This window comes from Alexandromys fortis, unplaced genomic scaffold (assembly GCF_014885135.2).
Source record: "Alexandromys fortis isolate MF-2015 unplaced genomic scaffold, M_Fortis_MF-2015_v1.1 scaffold_40, whole genome shotgun sequence".
In the NCBI taxonomy this organism is placed as follows: domain Eukaryota; kingdom Metazoa; phylum Chordata; class Mammalia; order Rodentia; family Cricetidae; genus Alexandromys; species Alexandromys fortis.
This window is the reverse complement of record NW_026067966.1, coordinates 7408437-7434384: the sequence shown is the minus strand read 5'-3', so window position 1 is coordinate 7434384 and position 25948 is coordinate 7408437. Positions and strand designations below refer to the sequence as shown.

Genomic DNA, 25948 nt, shown 5'->3' with positions numbered 1-25948 from the left:
AATTGGCTAGAAGTTGATATCGTCTGGGGAGGGGATCCTTAAAACAAAAAGAAGTCTTTCTTTTCTTTTCTTTTCTTTTCTTTTTTTAGAGCCAAATAGCACCATGAGTTGGCCAGTCTAGGATTTATGCAAAGAAAAATGATTTTCACCGTTTATGTAATATCTAGAGTCTGGTCCTGACGAGGTTTTGTACAATGTACGAGAACCATGTTCGAGCGTACCATCCAGTAGGATCGGCTGCTTGACTAGTTGGGCAACAAGTGTGTAGCTGGAATGCCTAGTACACATGAGCTGCGATCATCATCATTCTTGTCAGTATTTGCTCCATCCAAGAATGCTGACTGCACTTTTTTGAACCCACAAATAACTGTCCAGTCTCCCAATTAGAATAGTTTGTTTGTTTGTTTTTTTAGTTCATCTCTCATTTCCTACATAGTTAGCTATAAACGGCATTCTACAAAACCTTGTCTGAATTCAGTATAATGAACGATCTGACTCCAGACATTACATGCCTTAGAGGGCATCGAGAAAGAAAAGACTGAAAATACCATGCCCAACCTTCAGTTTGTTAATATTTTTGTTAGTGAATGAGACTCCTTTACTACAGTTGCATGAAACCGCAATGGTCAAGGCTGGTCATGTGCTCTGTTTGTATTTCAGGTGATGGGAGTGGTAGGACCTTCCAGTGTGGCTGATGGATTACCCCTTCTTCATCTCAGCCCTTATCTCTCACCACCTCTGCCCTTCAGCACAGCTGTTGTCCGGCTTGTAGCATTGCAGATACAGGTGTGACTGCCTTACCTGTTTGTCACGCTCATTAAGCTGCTGGTGGAGGCACCACATGGTGGTGCTCTCTCTTTCTCTTTCTGCAAAGGCTGGGCAAAATCTGTGAAACAGAAGTGTGAGCACCTCCAAACCTTGATGGGTTTGGAGCTTCAACCCTGAGCATGGCCCTAAGTTGTGCTTCTGTAATTCTTCTCGAGATCTCAAAAATAGCAGAGTCATTTAGTCCTGTCGCAACCACAGCAGCCACTGTGGTCACTTCCGCTACGTGCAAACTAATGGCTTATGTGTAATCAGCTCACAATTGTTAATCAAAAGAGGCAATAGTATTCAAAATCTGGTTTTAAATTATTTTCAGAAAGAATTACAATATAAAATTCTTTCACATGTTACTTTACTACCAGACTTTGAATATCTTTATTTTCCTTAGTGATTGTGAGTTGAATGTTATTTTAAACACACATACAAGTAGCCTACTTTATTAAGAAAAATGCAGAATCCCGATCACCCTGTTTCTCTGTGTCACACAGTTTCTACTCTGTGATCAACAGAAGGAATTCACCGGATATAAAGGTATAACTGACCTACCCATTGTGTGGCCATCAGACTTCTTACCATCTAGAGATGGGTGGATGTACAAAGCATTTGAAGAATGGTGGCTACTGTGTGAAGGGAAGAGATGACACCCCGTAGTCACCTTAATAACCACTTTCCAAAGGTCACTAATTTCTTCCTTTATTGCTTCCTGGCTTGAAGAAGGCCTAGGCAGGGACTAAAGAACTTTTAAATGACCTCAAATGGAGAAAGTGCCACACTGTCATTTTCTTCATTTTCCAGGGTAGACACATGGAGGAAATTAGTGGGAGAAATGAGGTGGGTCTTATATTAAACCTTTTCACTTGACACTTAAGCTATTAATGTCATTTAAGGAATGTAGCTCTGTTATGTGAAGTCAATGGCAAAATATCATTGTGGGTTAAATTTCATTTGCCACAAAGACGACACTTGAACTCATAGTTTCCAGGTGCAGCCAGCGGGGAGGCACCTTCGCCGACACACTCTGTAGAAACAAATGCACGCGATGGGCATGGTGGTCAATTAATCTTTTTTTTCTATTATTGCTGCACAGGCTTTAAAAGAAGATTTCCCTTTAAGCCATGTGATCTCCCCATTCACCAATCAAGAGCGAAGGGAAGGGATGCTTTTAAATCTGCTCATCCCATTTGTGCTCACAGTAGGATCTGGAAGCAAAGGTCTGATTAATTTAACTAAAGGAAACGTACCATTGTTGTTGTGTTTTCTAACTACCAGTGTGTGGTTTCTATTCTTCCATTCCACATGAAACTCATCAACTGAAATGAATCTAAATGGATTAAATGGGGTTTTGGAAACATGAGTTTTATTTGGTTTATCTGACCAGGGACAAGAATTTCTCTTCTCTACTTCTTAGAAGAAATACCTTATTTAAAATTATTTCAATACAGCAGAAGTCAGAGTACATTGTTTGCGTTAAGTTAAGAAAATGTTAATTAGTTCAAGTACACTACACTGAGAATTGACTGGTGACTGAACTATTATATGATTAGCAGAAATCCTGCAGATGCCAACCATCAATACATTCTCATGACTCTTCCTCCTCCTCCTCCTTCTCTTCCCCCTCCTTCTTCTTCTTTTTGTTTATAGGTAATGTTTTATCTTCTTTTTTTAATCCAACATAATCTTAAGGGGGACTTTCTTTTAGGAAAAGCATATCTCAGATGTAAGGTCAGTACATTTAAGTATTTAACAAAAGAAAAGAGAATGAACTAATAAACAGGAGATTGGGCCTGGAACATAACATAAGCCCTTGGATGCCAGCTATGGTGATCCTCAGGTGCCAAAAATGCTGTTCTGTCTGTGGAAGAAGCAATACTTGGTGGGAAATACCTACATTTCTATGTGTTCTGATTTGGAACTGGAAGAAGTTACATTGCTCAGTGTATAACATGGAAGTCTGCCTTGTAATTGTTATGTTTTCCCCTTCCTTTTCCAACATGCACTCCAGATAGCCCATGGCTGGAGCAGCCCGAGGTACAGCTATTGCTGCAGACTGTCATCAACGTGCTCCTGCCCCCCCGGATCATCAGCACATCGAGGAGCAAGAACTTCATGCTGGAGAGCTCCCCAGCCCATTGCTCTACTCCTGGGGATGCAGGCAAAGACTTGCGCAAGGAAGGGCTGGCTGAGTCCACCAGCCAGGCAGCATACTTAGGTGGGTCTCTTTTTCCCGCCTCCTCTTTTTTGCTTCCCGTGGATATATGTACTATGATCTATCTTGGCTCTGAAGGTATTTAAAGAAGCCACTTGAGCAAGAAAAACCCTTGCATGACTAGCTTACTCTAGTAAACATATGTCAAAAGACAAAGAGTATTTTCATATATGCACTCTCGGAATTACTTGGTTGTTTGCATAAGAGTATATGAGGAAGGATTACCTCTTTCTGAGCAAGATGGCTCAGATTTGGCAGTTCCTGTGAGATAGTGCACACTTTGCTTCCCATAGGTCAGTCCTCTATGTAAATAAAGCCCTTGGAGTTGGCAGTCAACATCCTGAGCGTAGGACATGGTGACCTTGCAGGACCTTACTACCTTAGCAAGCTTTCTTATTCTTCCTTGACAATGTCTTTATTGTCATTATAAGACAATTCCATCTTGATCTTTAATCATGTGAGGACAGTCCACCCTTCCTACAAGCTTCCAATTCCTCTCCCCACTTATACTCCTATTTCCCTATTACCTCACCCCTGACTTTAAGTGTTGGCCTCCCATGGGGTAACAGAGGGTCACTCAGTGTCCCTGAAAGAAGTAGACCGGGAGTAAAGACCACTGACGCCAAGAATAAGGAGCATAAAAGTGGGGAACCTCATAAAAGGAAGAAATAGACCAGGGTTGGAGGGAAGACCACTCTTGGACTGACTCCAAGAATAAGGAACATGACAATGGAACCCCTTAAAAGGGCATCTCTCCTGACATTTTTTCAGTTCACCAAAATGGATGTTGTTGGGAGAGTGGGACACAGCACAGACTCCTGAATCAGACAGGTTCTTGGAGTTTGGAGTATGGGGAAAAAAAAAAGAGAGAAAGAAACAGAATGTGTGTACATAGGACCCACCATAATGGGTGCTCAGTTGCCCAAGGCCTAAGAAGCCAGGTTCAGAAAACATCCATGGAGGCAAAGGACCATACGTGAAGTCAAGGAACACAGAAGATAGTGGGGAAAAAGAGCTTTTTATGTAAGACCAAAAATTAAAAAAAATTATTCCATTCCACTTTTTGCCTTTTTAATGAAGATATTACTTATATTTCTTCTTGAATCGAGATATTGTATCTTTTATTAATATTATTATTATGATGATGATAATGATGATGATAATGATAATGATGTTATCTGGGGATGTGAGTAACTTGTTGGTGAGTCCATAAAGCCCCTGTGACAAAGCCTATGGGCCGTAAAGCATTAGTAATACACATACTTATAATTGCCTCTTTAGTTCAACGGACTACCTACCTTACCCCATTGTTTTTTGTGCTGGTGGTGGTGGTTTTTGTTTTGTTTTGCTTTCAAAATGGAGATTTTCAAAGCACTTAATAAAATTGTGTTCTAACCCACATCAAAATACCTTTACCTGTATGTCTGGAATACTGGCTCAGGGGTACAGGTTAAGTTTCTGGAACTGTGGCATTTAACGAATTAAAAATTTTCCCATGTGCAAAGGCAGTGACTGTGGGCAGGATTCCTCTGAAGCACACGCCCTCAGGATCCTTCTCTTTTCCTACTCTGAAGCCCTAAAGGTTATTCTCGTCTGCTTTGAGCGGCAGCTGGGAAGCCAGTGGTACTGGCTGAGCCTGCAGGTGAAGGAGATGGCTCTGCGGAAGGTGGGCGGCCTGGCCCTGTGGGATTTCCTCGACTTCATCGTGCGCACCCGGATACCCATCTTCGTACTCTTGCGCCCTTTCATCCAATGCAAGGTGTGGAGTGACCCTGTCACAAAAAGCCAGTGAACTTGCAGTTTTCTACTAAGGCAGGAGTGTTGGGAGCTGGGGAGAGGGACGGGGGTGCAGCGGGGTGGTTACAGGACGCACACATGCTGGGTCCAGTTAGCCTATTAGAGTGACTGTTAGCACCATGTTTGAGGATGGAGCCCCACGCAAGCATCGAGAGAGAATTTCACATTTAAAGCACCTCTTCACCTATTAAAGTATGCCAAACTTATTCTCATCCCATCCGTCATCTCTCTCTTTAAAGAAAGGAGAAAAACTGGCCCCGTGGAATGTTCTGGAGAATGTTCTCCCGTATCAGTAGCATCTGAAATCTACTATTTAAAAAAAAAAAAAAAAAAAAAAAAAAAAAAAAAAAAAAACGGGACAGTCAAGGCTTCTTTTTCCCTCCATGAGTCCCAGTGTTAATCCACTCTTTTGTTCTTCTTGGGGCGGAGACACTACACAGTGGCATTGTGCTGGCGCCAGTGTCTCCTGCATCGCCTTCTTTTCTTCCTGAATCTATGAAGTGGGTCGGTATCACAGTGAGCCAGGTTTACAGATGGGAAATTTGGGGTCCTGAGGATGAAATGCCTGCCTTTTAGCTACTGGCCCAACCGGCAGAGAACCATGAAGAACTTTCTGCCCGGCAACATATCTCTGACCAGTTAGAGCGGCGCTTCATCCCCCGCCCTTTGTGCAAGAGCTCGCTCATTGCAGAGTTCAACAGCGAGCTGAAAATTCTGAAAGAGGCGGTCCACAGTGGATCAGGTAAGCGTAAAGTGTGTCTCTTGAGTCTGCTGGATGGAATTAACCATCTCTGCCCAGCTCACTGCTCCTTGGCGACTGTCTGAACTAGCTCTCTTGATATACCAGTAGATTTGACCAAGAGATCACATCTAGTAACAAAACAAAAGTCAAAGGGCTTTCATGGGAATTTAGTTACATTCTTCTCCTGAATATTTTTATTTTTAGCATTTAAGCACTTAGATATTTAATAAGGGGAAAGGGTGTTTACATTCTTTCGTTCCCTTTTTGATAGAGAATTCACTTTGTTGAGGATCCATGACTACTTTACAGGCGTTATTTCCTCTCATCCACACACGTATCTGTAAAATGTATCTTTCCAAGCCCGATTTTAAAAGGAGGAAATTGATACTTGGAGGGTTAAATGGTTTATATAGCGAGAAAGTGAAGCCGGTGAGGTGATTTTACACTAAGTTTGTGTTGTGGATTCTCAGCCTTCTTAGTGTTTCACAAATTAGAATGGGGAGGAGCCAAGTAAAGTGGACAAGAGGGAGCTTCTTCAAACTGAAAGATTGTTCCTTGAATCTTCATTGCTTATTCTGTAGTTCTGTAAAAGCAGACCCCTGAATAACGAAATTAAATCACTGTCTACCATTAGAGGGCAGTCATCACCCATATGGAAAAGACTGTGGTTTTATTTGCTTTCTGAAGTGTTTACTGTTGTTTGCAAAATATTCAAAACACAGATATTAAAAGTGCAGCGTTGGTGATATTTACACATTGCCATTCAGATATTCTGATGAATCTGATAGAAACACCTGTCCCAGAGCCGAGAAGTTTCTAATGCTGCTCTCTCCAGGAAAGGAGAATGAGAATTCTTTGGTGTTGTATTCTGATTTTGATTTTAGGTTCAGATAAACGATATTAATTTTTTATTATTCCAATATACTTATGTGGGCAATTCACATGCTGTAGTAATAAAACCAAAGATTTAGAAGCGACAGTTTAAGTCAAAATTAGTTGATATGCTATTTGCCTAAGCAAATGAAAATAAACACACTAAGAAAAAAAAACTGGAAAAAGCTTTTCTCTTGGTAGGGACCTCAGGCCTCCATAAGAAAGCTGTTCACTTAGAATATACCAGTGGCCAGTACTGCCCACCCCCAGATTCTTATGCTCCTTGATCTTAAAACTCCTTAGTCTGAAACACAAGTTGAAGAACTTTTAAGCAAACATTTCTGTTTTCATGAGCTCACCATCATTTCCCTTAATCTCTCAACCCCCAGCCTACCAAGGAAAGACATCCATCAGTACTGTGGGCACGTCCACCTCTGCCTACCGCCTGAGTCTGGCTACCATGTCCCGCTCCAACACAGGCACAGGCACTGTCTGGGAGCAGGACAGTGAACCATCCCAACAGGCTTCTCAAGACACCTTGAGTCGGACTGACGAGGAGGACGAGGAAAGTAAGTAAGAGTCTAGGCAAGCAATAAGCCTGCCTGGCCATGTGAGCAAGGTTTTACAAAGGATGTCTGTCTAGAGAGGATGGGCAGCCATTTCCAGGTCTGCTCCCTTAGTCATTTTTAAAAGAGGTTTCAAATGAAATTTGAATACCCTTGGATATTTGGAGAAAAAAAAGTATTATCTGACCTTTTCTTGGAAATTTCATTTCAATTGTAAGTAAACAACGTATTCCTCTTTCTCCTGGGCATTCTGGCTAGAGAAATGGCCAGCACTCACAAGGTCCCATTTGTCAGAGCAAAATGGGCAGAGTGTGCACATGATGTCTGTGGAAGCCAGGAGAAAATTGGCAGAATGATTGAGGGGAAAGAGCTTAGAGATTCTCCCATAATGCAGTTATCCCAGGAATTTCTGGTACTGTTGTGAAGTGGGAGATAGCAAATGAATAAATACCGCACTGTGTGTTTGAGCAGTGTGGACTTGAAAGCAAACATCTGCTGAATTCCCACTAAATGTCTCTGTCATACAGGGGCTTCTTCAATTGCATTGATTATTTTCCACTAGTGTTTTTAAGATGCTCTTACATAAAGCTTATTGAAAGGTGTACCTTTAAAGATGAGAATAAAATATAAGAACCCCTCTATACCAAACAAAACCCACAAAAGTTCCCTCTCTGAACTAAACAGAGGAACAAGAAAGGAGCTTAGAAGTTTAATCAAGTAAGATGAGTAAAATGCAGAAGCATTTCACTAGCTCCCCACAATTAAGTTTATAAGATAGAAAATATGTGATTTGTCAAAGTGCTCATCACCAATGTTTCCAGATTTAGTTTGAGGGTTAGTCATGTAAGGCGGTGATCACACTCTAAACCACTTCTATCCAGACACCTGGGCACCGCTCACAGGCTCACCTCCATAGTCGCAGGCTGATCTCTCACAAATACTGACTGAAAGAGCACAGTGTGAGAGGTAAGAAGAGGTTTACTTTAAAAATTTTTCTTGATTATTTTTATTTGGAACAGAGTTTCATGATCCCAGGCTGGCCTTGCATCCCCTACATTTCCACGGATGACCCCAAAGCTTCTGGTCCTCCTGCCTCCACCACTGGAGGCTGGAATTGCAGGCACGATCATGCAGCAGAACACTGGTCCCTAACATTTTAACTTAAAAGGGAGCTTCTTGATTTATTTGGCAGTGCTAAGGATTGGCCGTGCTGGCGACTGAACTCAATCAGGGTTTCATACCTACAAGGCACTGTCAAGTGCTCTATTACCAACTATATTCTAAAACCAAAAATGAGCAGCTTAACATAAACAGTAAGCCCTGATGTCAGGTCAAACCATAAAGTAAATTCTACTTTTCTTTAATGTATGAAATAATATCTATACTTTCCTTTAATATATGAAATGCTATCTACCAACATTTTTTTAATGATGGAAATGATGCCCTCAGTAATTCCTAGGACTAAGTCAGGTAACTTTGTGAGTAAGTAGTTGGCCTAGGAAGGAATTAAGGAAGAAAAGTAGAGATGACTTAAACAGAGACATCATTGGCAGGATCCACCACTCATATAGTAGGGTGAAGGGCGTCAGAAGGTACGTAGTCTTTTGCTGATATCTTTTTCAGATATCACAGTTAGCTCAAGAAATCAAGCTGCCAATTATGGCTGTGATGTGGATGAACATTAGTTTATATGGAAAAGGGTATAAAAACAAGTTTATGAACTGTTTTAATTGAAACTGTTCTTCTAATCGTAGAAGTACGTACTAAAACCTATTAAGTATAGAACAAAAAACTGAGAAAGATATATTCTCCGTCCTCTATAATATTAAATGTAATTTTGTAGAGAAGTAGACATTTACAGACAGCACTTAAAAGGCTTGATAGAAGAAAACATAAGACTAATGATCAATAATGAGCAAATAAATGCTAAAGAGATGTTTAGATACATAGTTAATGATAATCAGTGAGAAGCCAGGAAAGGCTTCTGTAGTTCAATGTGTTCTAGAAAGTTTTCCAATTTTTTAACTTTTTTTTTTTTTTTTTTTTGGTTTTTTTGAGACAAGAGTTCTCTGTAGCTTTGGAGCCTCTCCTAGAGCTCCCTCTGCAGACCAGGCTGGCCTTGAACTCACAGAGATCCACCTGCCTCTGCCTCACAAATGTTTGGAGTAAAGGCATGCACCACTACTTTTAGCTTCTTTGTAAACATACACAAAGGTAATATGTCAAAATTCAGTCCAAATTGTTGTATAACAAATTAAAATCTATAGCAGTTTTCATATTTATGATTTTATTTGAAAATGTATAATGGAAATATCACTTAGAATATTCTAAATGTACAGATGACTTTCCATAGTAGCACACATCTGCAAAACACAATTTGTTTATTGAAGTTTATGTGGTTTAGTAACAAACAGTATTAAATCACTTAGCATGAAGTCAACTTGTGAAAATATTGTACTAAAGCTAACTTTCTTATGGATTTAGGTAAATTAATTTCTGCTTCTGCAGAGAAAGGGGGCCTCGTTAAAAATTGAAAATTTAGATTAAAATAAACACTTCAGGATATTACAGTTTTCCAGTATTTTTTCCTACAATATCTGCAATATTGCTTCCCACAGCAATCTAGAAATCATTAAATGTACTGAGTAGTTTTTTGATGTCAAGGAAATGGAATTGACTTCTTCCAAAGCAAACTCCAACTGAACTATTGCTGCAATAGTCTTTACACGTATATGTACAACCTAGCTTTTCTGAAATCTTTAATTTGTGGGTACACATTGGTTTATACTTATAAAAGTAAATAAGAAGTTTGCATGTGTTTTGTGAAGGCTGCTCTACTGCGTGGGGAGGTAGGAGATGTGTAGACATGAAGAAGTATCATTGATTCGCTTGCTGTGTTATTGTTTGTACAAAGATGGTTGTGATTGTTTAGCTTTAAAGACAGCCATGAGGTGGTACCCAAGCCAGGGATGGAACTCAAGTACCACTGATAGGTATCATGATTTTGTAACATCGATCCCTTCGCACTTTCAGATGACTCTGTGAGCATGCCCAGTGTGGTAAGTGAACAGGAAGCTAGTCTCCTGAGTGCCCTTGGAAGGAGGCGGTTCTCCAGCCACGTCTCCAGCATGTCTGCACCTCAGGCTGAGGTGGGCATGTTACCCAGCCAAAGGTAAAGGCCTATGACTGTCTTATATTCTGTATTTGGGGGCAAAAGAAAAAATTCCAAACAAACACCAACATCAGCCTATAAAAACTGAATGAGAAGCAAGTATGGGTTATGTTTCTAGAGAAACTGTTCAAGAAAGTACTTTCAAGAAGGTTCCTATGTGTAATAGTTGTAGCTTTCTAAGCCAGGTCGAAATGAGACCACACTGTTAGGTCCAAGTATTATTTCTTATTGAGCTATCCATAAATAGGAATATAAATTTTTTTCTTCTGGTTGATGTCATCCTTATACGCCAGATTTATCATCAAGCAAGAAAATGGTTATTTGGCAAGAGTAGACCAGTTTATGTGATACTCTGGGAGTTTAGCCTTCTGCAGTTAATGTTCAAACACATGTAAGAATGCTTCACCAAGCAGAAAACATACCTCTGACACTGTGTGGACCATGGGAAGGCCACTTCCATGCAGTTCACAGCTCTCTCGCTATGTGCTAAAGTGGGGTGAAATGATCAGAAGGGGACCTTCTAGAGCAACAACTCTCAGATTCAAGGCCTAAAGCATTTATAGCGTTTCCCTCGGTGTTCTCTGCCATATGAGTGTAATTTTAAAAACAAGTTTGGGGCTATAGTTTTTAAACTTTTAATACTTGGGGAAAACAAAATTATATAATTTATGAAATTTAAATTTAAAATTATACTTAAATAAACACTCATGTTTTAATTCTACATATTTTAAATAAAGTTATAATTAAAAAATGAGCTAAGAGTTAATCTGTTTTTAAAACAACTAATATGTTCATTTCAAGAATTGTTGCCTGACTTTTAGTGTGTTAGTTTGTATTTTGCAGTCCAGCCATATGTATGCTACGTCACTGAGCTAAATCCCTCGCTACTGTCATTTTAATACCCTTAGTAGCACAATTCACACAGAGAACATAATATCAAAAGGGATATATGATTGCGTTCAAATTGATCTGGTTTATATACAGGAGTACACTATACCCCAAACACCCAATAAATAGTTCATGTAACCTAAAACTTGATAATTTCTCTTTGAGCAAAAAAGATTTTATAAATTAAATATGGAACCAAGAGCCAAACAACATGTCCAAAGAAAGTAATATAAGCAGTTACTGTTGGCAACTATTAATTTATTCTTAGTTTTTACTATCCACATGTTTGTATTTAAAATAATATAAATTGTAACTAGAGAGCTTTTGAGCTGTTCAAAATAAGTCAAACTACTAATTTTTTTCCGTGCATATAATGATGGATCAACTTACTTGCAAAGGAAATTTTTATCTAGTATAAACATATCCCAGAAGTTAAAAAGAATATATTACAATGAATCACTTTGTTCTTGGATTATATTTTGGAAAATTGGAGAAGGGAACACTGTCTTTGTCCATTACCAAAAAAGAAAGATTCTCTTTCTGGAGACAGAGACACTCAGATCTTTGATAATCGTCCTTTCAGTTTTGTAGATACTTGATTATACACAATTTAATACATATTTATTGAATGCCTTATGGTTGCCTAGCTCAGTGCTAGTTCTGATGGGAATGTGGATAAAATATAGCACAGATGTGCTAACAAACATCAGTTCAGCTGCATCCAAATAAGTTGATAAACTGCTACTAACTAACCAAATGACAGACTTCCGTTGTATTTACAATTCAGTCAGTAGAGAGTGAATAATAGGGAGGTAAATGTGAGTTCTTTGTAATGTTTTGAAGATCCCTTCCTTCTGTTTATTGATATTGTCATTGCAAAATTAGCAGGGGAGTTGGGCTCTGTCTTTGCTTTTCTTAACGCATCAGTTTCCAGACTTTGGCTGTGGCCATTCATGGTAAGTGGTTTCTGTGTAGTAATGTTAGGCTCTACAAGAAAATGTGAGGTCTGATCATTAAAATTCTGTGTCCATAAGATATGCTAAAATACTAACCACCTAGCCAAAAGGCTACTAAAGAGCTCGTAGACTCATCTTCTGCGGGTCTACTCTGCGAAGCATTTCCGAGCTCACGTCTCCATTTGGAGCTCATTTTAACTCTTGACCAATAAACAGAGCGCTCCTCTGAGAGTCGTACCCATCCGGTCTTTCCTTCCCCCATTGCCTTGAGTCCTATGTCTTGACAAACCCAGCACAAGGTGAAATGGTTGACTGTCTCCTTTTCCTTCCTTGTTCTGTTAAATTTATTTATTTTCAGTTCTTGGAAACAGAAAATTGCATGCTTTTTTTTCTTCCCCCTTTCCCTTTTCTTTTTCTTTCTCTTTTTTTTTCCTTCTGCATTTTCTTCCCCTAAATGCTTCATCTCCCTACCCCTCCTGCAGTGAACCTAATGTCCTCGATGACTCCCAGGGCCTGGCCGCCGAGGGCAGCCTCTCTAGGTACAGTGTCAAAGCTACCTGTCTATTGGTGTCTGTTCTGGGAAACTAGCTGTTCCCTGTCACCTCCGTCACAATGTCTCCTCCGTTTCCTCTTGCCCGTCTTGGTACCTCTTTCCATCCTTCGCCCTGTGTTGTTCATGAACACACGAGCCTGGAGTCAAAGGTGTAGCAGACCCTCTTTCTCTACAGACAGCTTCAGAGATCAATCACAAATAGTCTAAAAACCTTAATTTAAAAAAAAAAAAACTGCAGAATTTTCTATGGGGCATGACTAATGAATGACCAAAATACTTTATATACCAAGGACTAGGGGTGTAGTTCAGTGGTAGTAACAGGTGCTTAGCATGTGCTAGACCCTGGGTCCCATACCCAGTACCTCCCCCCATCTAATCATTCATTTCCACACTTATATTCACTGGGAATTGCTTTATGGGGGTCTTTTTAGTACAGTTCCCTCTCAGGAAGCCCCTGTACTCAGTCGAATCAGACCTTATAGCTAACGTCATAGATGGTCAGAAAACAGTGGCGCTGTGGGAACAGCGCTGCCACTGCCAATGTGGGCGACTGCTTCTCTCTGATGCACGCTGCCCAGCGTGCCATCGTTGTAGTGTGTTCAGACACATGTCAAGAATATTGGCTCTAGCACAAACATGACTCGAAAACTCGCTGTGAAAAGTCTATTGCAAATTTTTCTTGGTAAGTAGTAACAGAAGTCATGCAATGAAAACAGTAGAATACCTAGACAATTTGCTTAATCGTTCAGAAATGGGTACTGCACCTTTAACACTCAGATAAACCACGTCAAACATTCCTAATCTTGTGCTGTTGATTTACACCTCTCAACTAATCCTCATTAGGGGCTATGCTTCTTGTTCATCTTTAGAGTCTTTGTCCCATCCCAAGAGAAAACGCTCCCAGGGCTGCATTCTATAGTGAATGCCCTACCCCGTCTATTGCTTTATTCCAAAGATGAGGAAATGTTGAGAGGCCGTTCCTGTGAAAGGTTGTCTTTTGTTTTCTTTGCATCTTGTTCAGATTTCACATTTTCTTCTTCAACTGAAAATGGGAAATTTAGTCCATCATCAGGTCTTTTTTTTTTTTTACTGGATCCATAATTCATGACATTCATTTGTGTTTGCGAGCCCTTGCTTGGACAGATTAGTCTCCTATTGGTAAAAGTGGAAGTGCTGCAGAGAGCAACATAAATTAGCAGGAGCCGTAGGGCGAGGGAGGTTGAAAACCACAGTCCTGGAGATTTCCCTTAATAGTTTGTATGTCTGAAGAACTTGCAACAAAATCTAGCAGGGCATCGGTGCTTTCAAAGCTGTAATTGCTTAATGCTTAACATTGCATATGGACTAGGACAACCTTATTTTCAGAAAGTATGATCAGTGGATGATTAAGGATAGGGAGTATTAGTCAGGCTTCTCTTTGGATGGCTTTGTGCTGAGAGTTTAGTCCAGATTCTACTTCTGCTAGCTGAAGTCACAGCCCAGTGTGCTTGAGAGGAGACAGGGTAGAGTTGATTTTTATTGGCGAGCTCAGGGTTCAAATGACTAGAGTTATTGGAACTAACTCCTGTGCTAGGTCTGGTGCAAAAGGAGAAAACTCAATGTTTGTGCTAGGTGCTAAGACTAATTCAGAGCCAGAATTAGAGCCCTCGTCTCCAGGTGAATTAATCATGTTAGCATTTTGATGACCATCTTAAGTCAGCTGTTGTTGATTTGTTGCTGCTGGCACTGTTTTTCTTTGGACCTTGGTGTTAGTCACCAGGCCCAGCGATGGTCATTAAGACATGGAGATAGAAACAATTTCCTTTTGATTCTGGAATAATTTTATTAATGTGGAGGCTTCCCACCAAGCACTAGCACGTCCACCTTTGCCATATGCTGCAAGCTGTATCCTGAGTGCCGTTGTGTCAGCAAGTTCTCTTGGGAGGAGAGGAAGTGTGAGCACGCACTAAAAGGAGGGCTTATTAAATGGCATGTTTTTTAAATATTTTGTTTGGAGGCTTTCTTATTTTTTGGCACAAGAACTCTTTATGCACATTCTTAAAATACAGAAATAGAAAGGTTGATAACCATGTGAATTACAGGTAAAATGCATTTTAGCAGTAGGATCTGAAGCACTCTCACAGTTATCCTGAAGAAAATCTGACCCAAGCTTAATAAGAAGCACACAGAAAGGAATCCAGTAAACCCTGCCACACACCCACCCCGATCCTTGTTTAGCTTTTCTAGGACTTTGCTTTTGAGAGGCCACTTGTTTTAGACAAAGGAGCCAAGCTGGACTATGCAGGCTGAGTGGAAAAGACAGCCAGATAAGGTGATGGGAACTGAAAAAGATTTATACCCTAATTAGAAACTTCTAAGATTTTTACAAAATTACACTAATACATTTCTTTTAAAGACTCAGCCCCCAAACTCCCATCAGAAACATTGTTTTCTGTCTGGTTCTGTTTCTTAAAACTTCTATTGGAAATTAATAGGATAAATCAAAATTTCATGGAAGACTTTTCTTCTATGGAGAGCGCTGCTCTAAGAGGCATAAAAACTCAGTGTAGACGTTTCTCAAACACATGTGTATATCATGGGCATATTTTCCCTCCAGAATAATAGAGATCTAGAAAAGTGATTTAAGTCCTTAAGGCCAGATGTTTATAGTTGAGACCCAGAATTTGTTTAGACATGTTAGATACTTTTAAAAGCAGGAGTCAACAGTGAACTCTCAATTTAAAAAGAAATTATCTCAGCATTTTAATCTTGGAAAAGCTTAGTCATAGTTACACAGAGGATTCAGTCCAAGTTTGAGCAAGACTGTAGTCTAGATGAAATAACAATAACCCATGTGTAATGCCCGTCTCATGCTCATACATAACCCCTAAGCATGAAAACTTGCCTGGTGTTCTTAAAATGCAAGAAAGGTCCCAGCAACCTTTAGTACAGCTGAAAAGACAGGGCCAAGATGGTGTGCACTGGGACCCACAATGCCCGCTTTGCCTTTGCTGATCTGAAACTCTAGTCTGGAAATTCTGTAGCACTGACAGCCTCACAGGTGCTGTGGAGGCTGAGTAGCACACTGAAACAATGTTTGTGAGAGGCAAGAGTGAGCTTTGGTCTTCTGCTTGCTCGCCTGCTGTCTGCCTGTGGCTCCTTTAGTGCTGATGTTGTGAGTTCCCACCGCAATGCAGTCAGTCACTCGGGACAAATTGCTGTGCCACACGTATCATGCCCACTTCCAGGGTTCTATAACCAAACGAAAGCTCAAGCCAAAAATACAGAAAGAAACAATAAACACACCAATTCACTATCAGAGGGTGTTGTCATCCAGAGTGTCTGCTTAACTTTTTATGTATATGATGTATTGAAGTACATGGTTTATTTTTTATAATTTGGGTGACACAAATTTAAGCCTGCATTACTGAATGGCTCCTTGTTTACACAGTGCTTATTTAAAGAAATGCTATCGTCGTATGATTAGGAAATATACACTTATGTATACACTTCAGTCCAGGCCATTATGCTGCAGCAAGGTAAAGGAGGTGATCTTATCAAAACCATTTTTCTAACATTGCACAAATTCCCCTAGCTTATTAATTGCTTCCTTGTATTATAAATAGGAACTAGTTTTGAATCACAGTTTGAATCCCACCAACTCTGCTGTGCCCTGGCTGAATTTTCTCCTCTAAAATTTGGATCTTACTATCATTTTTCCAAGGAGATATTTTCAGGAACTCGGAAAGACATGCCAACACAGGCTTGTCGTGTAGCCCTAGCCCTTGGGAGGCTGTAGCAGGCGCACAATACATTCCAGGCCAGCAGGGTAACAAACCAAGACCTCTACAGCTAAGGCTATTGACTTAGGAATGTTTTGCAAGATGTTAGTTTAAATCTGGAAAGCTTTATTAGATTTTATACTTACTGTTTCACCCTGTTTGGTTAAGACAGCTGTCATTCTTAAAATTAATACTTCCAGCAAACCAGTGTTCTAAGCAAGATAAAGCTTTTACTATTTGATCAACTAGTTTGGCAAATCGTAACACCATTTCAACTTCTCTATTGTTTTTCATAAATGTTGAATAAAAAGTATATATTTAAAGTTATTTAAAAGTATTTAGTTGCCCACTGAAGTACACTTTTGAAATTTGAGATCTCCTAATAAAATATTGTAACTTCTTGATAAGGAAAATAATTTTGATTATTGCATTTATGGTAGATGAAGACTTTAGATGAGACTGCTTCAAAAATGTAATATAGGAAGTAGGACATAATGCAGATAGGTTCTTAGTATGAAGATCTTGGTTTCTCCCAGTTCCTACAAGTGATTGAGGTATTACATTATGTGAAGAAATGGACACTACATTGAAGCTAATTTTTATAGTAAGTTCCAGTTTGAAGTAAACTCCAAGATATGAAAATTTTGCCTTCATTACATTGTTAGTTTTTTATGTGTTTATTCTTCATGTGATTTAATTCATTGACGCAGCAAGGAGAAATTTCATCATCGTATTTCTAGGGCAAGTATAATGTATTGCCTGGAACGTGTTCCAGGAGCATGTTCTATGATTTCATTTTTGATGTGCACATTCCTACATTATTTACCTAGAATAATCAATTACTAAAGACAATAGATTTCTCAGCTACAAGCCTCTCTGTCCATAGAGAAATGTTGATGCTCATGATCTTCCCCTGGAGGAACCATCATAAAATTACTGTTATGTTGTGACATTTAACTCTCCAAGTAATGTATACTTTTTCTTTTCTTGCACCATTTTTTCTCACAACCTCAGATTAGTAAATAAAAATGATGTCAGAGGACTGCCTCATATTCATTTTCTCTGCCCCATTATTTTCCAATAAATACTTCCTTTTAGTTTCCGAGAAGCAATAAACTCATCACAAAAAACAAATGTAAAACAAGAAAGCATGCTATACATGTCACTTGTCATATACAAGCCATTTTACATCAACTAACTTCTTTTCTCTACCTTAATGGGAGGTAGTTGGTAAGTATTGACCTCCTTTTATGGCCAAGGGAACTGAGGTAACATCTAGATGTCAATGAAGAATCCATTCCAATGGTAGCTTTGCTTGGTATTGGGAGAAATGTGTTTCTACTTGTGTGCATATATATGCTTTCCAACTTAACAGACACATGTTAAAATGGATGACTAAGAAGGAGATGTCATTTCAGACATGCCAGCATCATAGTCTGGACTGATGATCAAGATGCGCTGCACTGTTCCTTTAGCACAGAGTTCCTTCATACACGCGGCAGTCATGTAATGCACATCAATCGGTTGAACTTCATTTTGGGGCAAGAAAAGAAGTTTTAAATGCCTCTTTTTTAGTGTTCTTTGTAGAATTTTGTGTTGCATAACTCAGATGATGTAATCATATCCCTATTTCATAGAAAATTTGACAGATCTTAATGAGTCATTGCTTTTTCTTCTAGTAAAAATACGAGTTGTACTTTAAATGATAGCTTTGACTGCACCAACTGCAATTATTAGCCTGCCATACCTGAGAAGCATCTGAATACCCATCTGAACTGCAATTGTTAGCCTGCCACACATGAGAAGCATCTGAATACCCATCTTGTAACTAATTTCTTTTACTAAAAGTGCAGCAAGTAGTTTATGTAGCACATTAAAAAAAAACCAGAAATATGTGGGTATGATCATTCTCTATTTCTTTTTGTGGACAGTTGCTGACTGGGTTCCTCTGTGGGATGTTTTACCATTACAATATCTGTAGATGACTCTCCTTTTGCAAAGGCAAAGACATCATTTAACCATAAATCAATTAATCCCATTGACATCAACCACAGAATTCAAATGCCATATGGGCACAGTGTATTTCTCTTTTCATTCTCTCTCCCATTGTAGAAAACTATGATACATGCATGAAGAATGAAAAAGAATCATGGCCCATTCCAGTTTGTTCAGCTTCACCAACACTAAAGTAGCAGACCCTGTCAGTAGTCCTTTTTGCTAACGAGACACACATACACAGTAATTTGGGGGGAGCAGACTGTTCCTGTTATCCACTGCACCGTTCCCTTGAGTGCAGCTAATTGAGCTGCACTGCCAGTTTCCTTGTCAGCCTTTTAAATCTAAAATAGTTTTCAAAAATATTTAAATGTTCTACCCGTGTGACTATTTGCTCAGCTGTCACAGAGACTTCAGGCTGCAAACATGTGTTGAATGTGTCCCTTCACCCAAATGGATTCTGTGTCTGATGTGTTCAATATCTGTCCATCTTATTTTCATTTAAATCGGAAGTTTTAAAACAGGTGTTCCCATCCATGTGACAAAGTTGTTTGTGTGTATTTGTCGCCAGCGTTTCCATTCCCCTTGAAAAAAAATTGAGATTAGAATATGACATGTTAAGCCTTTTGATGGCTTCCAAACCAGGGGTTTGATCAAACCATTGTCCTGCTGAATGGTAGATCCAGCATCAGTGACTGAAAACAGAATCTCAATTTTGACAGCTTGGGGCTACAAGGCCTTGTCCTCCTTTCCAAGCCTTTGAGAACCCCCTACCCCAGGGAGTCTTCCCCAATGATCCTTCAAAGATAACAATATCTTTGAAGTGACTGTTTCATATAAGTGGTTTTGGCTAACACCCACCAGAGAATGGTCTTTGAAGCTGTCTCGAGGGTAGACTAATGCTGTTGATGCTTGGCAGGGTGGCGAGTGTACAGAGTGAACCTGGCCAGCAGAACCTCCTCCTGCAGCAGCCACTGGGGAGGAAAAGGGGCCTGAGGCAGGTAAGTAGACCCTGAGATGCTACGAGAGTCATCCCGTAAGATGGAAGATCCACTTGCTTGCTAATATCTTTGCTTATTAAGATTACACTTGGCCTTTTTGCCTGAAATAAGCCGTGCACAGCAACCGTAAAGTATGCTTGGCAAATGCTTGGGCAAACTGAGCCTGTGAGCTTTCTATTGCAAATATGAAGCTTTTGTTGTACAAAGCTGATTGTTTGAAAAGGGGTGTCAGCCTACAAATCTTCTTGTTCTCTACTGGCAAGCTTCTTTCCCAGTCAAACTCACTGGCTGTTATACAGTTAACCAAGTACCTGCTTTTATAGGGTTGGAGATAGGTTCTTTCTCACCTTGGCATTAGAGATTTAATTTAATATTGAGACAGAAGATCATATTTTCAGCCGGGTGTTGTGATGAATATCTGTATTTCCAGAACATAGGAGGCTGAGAGAGGAGGGTTATGATGCCAGCCTGGGTTACATAGAGTTGGAAGCCAGCTTGGGAGTGATTTCCTTAGGTGAGATCCCTCCCTTTCTCTTCCCCTCATCTCCCTCTTTCCGTCTCTCCCGCACACCTATCTCCTCTTATTTCTCAATTTCCAGACATGGTTTCAATACATAGTCCAAGCTGGTATCACACGCAATCCTCCTGCCTCGGGCTCCTGAGTATTGGGATTCCAGGTATGCACCACCACTTCTGAATTATACATTGCTTTCTAAGCAAAAGTCAGAGTGAAGTGCCAATGTTTTGCTCAAGCTGGTTTCTTAATACATCTCTCTGAGAGTTAAGAGAGGTTCAACTATAGTTTTAGATGAGCAAGAGTCAGGTAATAACATTATTTTGGGGATTTCTATCCACTGAAATTCTCAAATTTAGCATTTCAAGTCCATTGATGTTTCAAGGGTACGGGAAGGAACAAGTGAGATTGTGGATTCAGGGTTCCCAGACGGTTGGCTTTTCTTGCCAGTTTTATTTATCTATTTTCTTCAGCTAAGACGCCCTCTTCTGTCAAGGCAGAAGACTCAAACTGAACCCAGAAACCGCCACGGGGCTCGACTGTCCACCACTCGCAGGAGCATTCAACCTAAAACAAAGCCATCTGGTGAGGGAGCTATCATGTGCCCCTTCTGATCACACCACTGTTTTCATGGTAGGCAGCTTGGTCTAGAAGGCCTGCAGAAAATGAGGAGATGCCAATAACCTTACTTTGGGGGAGGTCTCAGGATGTTTCCCAGACAACGTTACTACTTCTTTTTTTCTCTTCTCATCTTCCCCAACCTTTCCCCACTCTCTGTGAACCTAGATAATTGGAACGACCCAAGGTAAATTGTTAATATTCTGAAACCTGAATGTAAAAGGTTGTGTTTTCTTTACTGAATCCAGAAACCAGACCATTCTGCTTCTTAGTAAAGGTGGCATGGTGGATAGCTCTTTGTGGTTTTGGTTCTAGAACTCATCAGTAGGGTCATCATGATAAGTTAGACTTTGCATCTTGCTTCAGGCCGTTTATGTAGAAATTAATTTCTCTCAATTTTGTTTTTCTCTATTCTATATAAGAAGGAGAAATACAGATATATAGAATGGCCATATAAGATCTCATTTAATACAAACCAGCAACATCTTTATGATAATCACTGGTTAATATCAATTATTAAGCACCAATAGCCAATTTCTCTCCTACTTATCAGTTCACCTTTAACCTACAGTTGACCAGAAGCGATCTGTGACCTTCATTGAGGCTCAGTCAGAGCCAACAGCCACCACAACAGACATACTTCCTGCCACAGGCCAACCACAGGGCTGCAGCCCAGGGCCATCCAGGAAGCCTGAAGGAAGTGACAAACCAGTGCTCACATCCTCGCCTGCCATTGTTGTTGCAGACCTTCACAGCGTGTCTCCCAAGCAGGTGAAAGCACTACAGAGGCAGCAAGGCCTGCACCTTGCATCCTTATTTGCAGGAATTACTTAGATGTGATATTCAGAAATGAATAATTTCTGAACTATTTCTTCTGAATAATTAAGTCTGGGTCTGTAATATGTTATTGCCCAAACAGATACTATTTTTGCCATTGTGAAAAAGCAAATCTATATAAAGTGTTTGGTCAATAATGTATCTATAAGTAAGAAGGACCAAGAGATGTCTTTAGTGGAAAACTTTATGCTTTCTACTAAATTAAGAAATTTTTTTCCACTAATTTAAGAAATAATTTTCAGCTGGAATAATCACTGACAACAAAAATTTGATACACAGTTGGAATATTTTTCAAGTAAAGCATGTGAAAGTTACTAGCGTAGATGAAGCCTTCTCATAGTATTATTAGTATTATTTTATTTTGCTTTTATGAATAAATTTTTTCTTTTCTTTTCCCTTCTTTTTTTTTTTTTTTTTTTTTTTTGGAGACAGGGTTTCTCTGTGTAGCTTTGGAGCCTGTCCTAGAACTCATTTTGTAGACCAGGCTAGCCTCAAACTCAGAGAGATCGTCCTGTCTCTGCCTCCTGAATGCTGGGATTAATGGTGTGTGCCACCACTCCCAGAATGAAAGAAATTTCTACAGGTACCATATTCTGATGTGATAGTTAAAGAAAACAAAGGATAATATTAGCATACATATTTGCATCAATATTTAAAAGGAACTGTATGTAGCAATACTTTGTATCATTTCAATTTTACAGATTATAAGATATGCATGGGCCCTTCCCCCCAAAAAAATTATATGTCAACGGATAGAAAACCAATGCTTTGAAAGCGGGAAGGGCCCTTATAGATCATCCCTGAGACAGGAGTTAGGGCTTGGACTCACCTTTGAGTTCTTGTCCAGTTAGAGCTACATAGCCGTTTTTATGTTCTTCTCTGGTCCATGATGTTATGATCCTTTGATCACAGAGTGAGCCCCTTCTTGCTGAAGAAGAAGAACAAAAGGAGAATACAGAAGTACAAGGTGCTGCAGTACACAGTCCCCTCTCTACTCAACTCTCAGACCCTGATGACTTCACTGGCCTTGAGACATCCAGCCTCCTGCAGCATGGAGATACTGTCCTTCACATCAGCGAGGAAAATGGCATGGAGAACCCCCTGCTGTCCAGCCAGTTCACTTTCACTCCTCCTGACCTGGGGGAGAAAGATACAGCACCAGACAAGCCCCATGTTTAGGTCTCTGTTGCAGGGGCAGTGCACAGGAGACTGCTGGCAGCAGAATGCTTTTGATGGGAAGGCTTAATTCCAAAACAGCACTTTATAGCCAGTGCGTGGCATTACGTCTGAGCATATTTTGCTGTCAACGCTCTTTATGTGTTATCACCACCTTAAAAATCAATAGCTAAAAGTCTTCAGTCGTGTGAAGATCATAAAAACAGGAATAGGGGGAAAGGGCCATTCCAATGCACATTCTGAACACCTTGCTTTGAGCAGTTAAGAATATATACTATTACAGACAGTTGAGAATATATACCATTACAGACAGTTGAAAGTATATACTATTACAAACAGTTGAGAGTATATACCATTACAAACAGTTAAGAATATATATACTATTACAGATTGTTGAGAATATATACTATTACAGACAGTTGAGAATATATACTATTACAGACAGTTGAGAATATATACTATTACAGACAGTTGAGAATATATACTATTACAGACAGTTGAGAATATATACTATTACAGACAGTTGAGAATATATACTATTACAGACAGTTAAGAATATATATACTATTACAGACAGTTGAGAGTATATACTGTTGCTTCCCTCATAAGACCGCTGACTATATGTTCTAAAGAGGAATGCAATCTTTTAAGATACTCACATTATACATTTCCTGAAAATGTTTATTTTTGTAGTTTCAAAAATTTTACATTATGTGGCTATAAGCATTGCAACTCACATAAAAACAACCAACAAGAAAAATAATTAGATTGGAGACACTAAATTAAAAACCTAGCAGTTATTTTTGTTTTGGTCAACAATATATCTAGAAATTAAAGGAACAAAACACTATTTTTTTAGAGCTGTGGAATTTTCAAAATTTATTTTTAACTGTCATTTTCACTAAATGCTATAAATTAAAATTCTAATGCCACAGCCCATTTCATATCACATTAGGAATTCTCAGATATGATTCTGAATTAATGACATAGACAGCTATACAATTATAAAAAGCTAAATGTAAATAGCATTGCTTGAAAGAGATGGCATTCCTGCTTCTAGCCACAACTACATACAGCAGTGTCTAAATTGGCTCTATTGGGAAAGGGGATTATATTTCCTTACAGTTCTTGTGCCTGCCCCCTGAGGGCATATTTTCATACATCAAAGTTAAGTTGTTAGAATTAGATCGGAAAATAATTTTTCTCAGTAGTCAAATATTCTATGATCCTTAAGAGATCTCAGTTAATGAGGAAAAATACAGAGTAACCAATTTCTTCATAGACTCAGACAGCTTGTATATATCACAAATAGGGCTTTAACTTGAAGTGCAGTTACTTCAAAAAATAAAATAAAAATTGGAAGGCTTGTGAGGCCAGTACTTAGTAGATTATTAAAGGGCTGGGCGTCGTGCAGTTCATAAATGGTCTTCAGAAGTTTAGCCGTTTACATTAGAGAAATGTTACATAACTACTAAGCATTGAAAGAAATACATACCTACACTGGTATGGGTGTGTGTGTGTGTGTGTGTGTGTGTGTGTGTTAGTCTTCAAATAGAGGGTTAACAGAGTTTGTGTGGAGATGAGTTCAAAATATATTCTATATGCTCAAATGTTGACTATGTTGGCTATGAAATGTACATGTATAAAAAGAGGAGACCTATCAATCCAACAAGTCATAAAGGAAAATGATTTTTATGTTAGAATTGTTTATTAAATAAGCATAGTTTATATTGTGATTTATAAAATCAAATATATTTTGGGACTATGGCCCCATTCACAAAGATGATAAAGGTATCTATAAATGAATTAGAATAAAATTTAAAATCCCCCAGTTGAGAAAATCAAGGTGGTATCACCTCCAGAAATAAGTATGGGAAATCAAGGAGATAAATGGACCTCTTTTCTGTGCTCTATCATCTTCACATCGTTTATGCTTAATGCTGAGTTCATCCCTAAGTGCAGAAGCCAACATGCAAGTGGTTTTCTGGTTCTAAACTGATGTATTTTGCCTGTTAAAAACTATGCTGCTCAATTAGCATTAGAGGCCTTATGTCTGCTACATACACGTATCTGAGTTATGTGCGTCTATGTGCTTTGTTCCGGTTTTGGGATTCTTGAGTCAAAATCTCTATAATCATGTCAGATATTTAAGAAGTGTAGGGGTCAATGAATTGTTAAATACTCAGTAATAACCCTAAATACCTTTATATATTTCAAATGTGCTGGGCTGTTTGAGGAATGATTTTACTGGTCTGTCTATCTTTTAACCTGACTCCTTCTCTGTCATGTATGGAAGTCTGTTAGAAATTTTTTAATAAGCTAAGTAGTGTTTTATCTTGAAAAAACAAAAAGACTTGTCCACTCTGAGAAATAGGGACTTACAGAGTGGAAATGCTCTCTCTCGTGTTGGGCTTCTGAAATTTTGCAGATGTGTGCATCCATACCATTTATGGTGTCCTTAAACGTGTTGAATGTAACGTGTTGACTGTTTATGTGTAGTGACTAAAGTATCTATATGTATGTGCATAAGACTGTCACAAGATGTATTCTCAGGAATACTATTACCTGGAGTTTGAAGGAACAACTTAAAAAAAAAACAGTTAGGGAAGAGAAGAAACAAGTTTGAGTTAATTGACAATCTTTACAATATTCAAAATGTGACTAAGCACTAATTATCACTTATGATCAATATAATATTAGTAAAATAGATTTATTTCTTAATATATGCTGCTTAATCATATTTATTTCATTCAGAGGAAGGATAAAACAGGCACTCCCTTTCACCAGGTATTAAAAAATGACATTCAATGAAGATTGGTCCTTTGGAAAGTGACTTTATAGAGAGATGTTGGAATAAAAATATGTCATCCATGATCGTGGGTAGAGATGTATACTATTCAGATTAAAGCAATTTAAACCCTGGATACAGATTCTTCTAGAACAAACACTTTATTTTCATTTTCAGCATTCACTGCTTTCTATAACTCTATTAAATTACTTGATTCTTCTGACAATGAAAGTGAGTTACTGAGTGCCTTGGGATAAGTCACTGAGAGCTGCAGTGTCAAAGGGCACAACTGGGCACATGACAGTGCTGGAGGCAAAGGCTGCTTCACATTGAGCCTCCATGAGTAACTTAAACAAGATGGCATCTCTCTTTTAACATCTGGGTTTTTTTTTTAGTCAGTTGAAAAAATTTCTCCATTTTGCTGCCCACCTCCTAGAGTTCCTGAGGAAATAAGAGTGTATGTACAGAGATCTATAGGGAAGAAAGGGTTGTAGAATTATAGTCTAAAACACGAATTAAATACCTTCCTTGGGTTACACAGGATACTTTACCAGAGTCCCACTGTTCCTCTGTGACCTCACACTTCCAATTCATGGCCTTGTGTCTCGGCAGTGAGTAAAATGTCCCACTCCCTCATTTACTTTTGTGGGTCTCAACTGCAGCATTTCAGAAGCAAACTC

At 39.1% G+C, this 25948-nt stretch overlaps 1 protein-coding gene across 1 annotated transcript in view; it reads left to right on the top strand.

Moving 5' to 3' along the window:
* Positions 1 to 24297, top strand: part of Unc80 (unc-80 homolog, NALCN channel complex subunit) — a 178201-nt gene extending 153904 nt beyond the window's left edge. The window contains 12 exon segments of the mRNA XM_050154194.1: positions 661 to 786; positions 1913 to 2036; positions 2828 to 3034; positions 4606 to 4790; positions 5405 to 5570; positions 6833 to 7012; positions 10043 to 10181; positions 12508 to 12564; positions 19254 to 19335; positions 20323 to 20434; positions 21039 to 21238; positions 22217 to 24297. Of these exon segments, the coding sequence (XP_050010151.1) occupies positions 661 to 786; positions 1913 to 2036; positions 2828 to 3034; positions 4606 to 4790; positions 5405 to 5570; positions 6833 to 7012; positions 10043 to 10181; positions 12508 to 12564; positions 19254 to 19335; positions 20323 to 20434; positions 21039 to 21238; positions 22217 to 22483 (1845 nt within the window). The 3' untranslated portion in view covers positions 22484 to 24297.
* The last annotated feature ends 1651 nt before the right edge of the window (positions 24298 to 25948 follow it).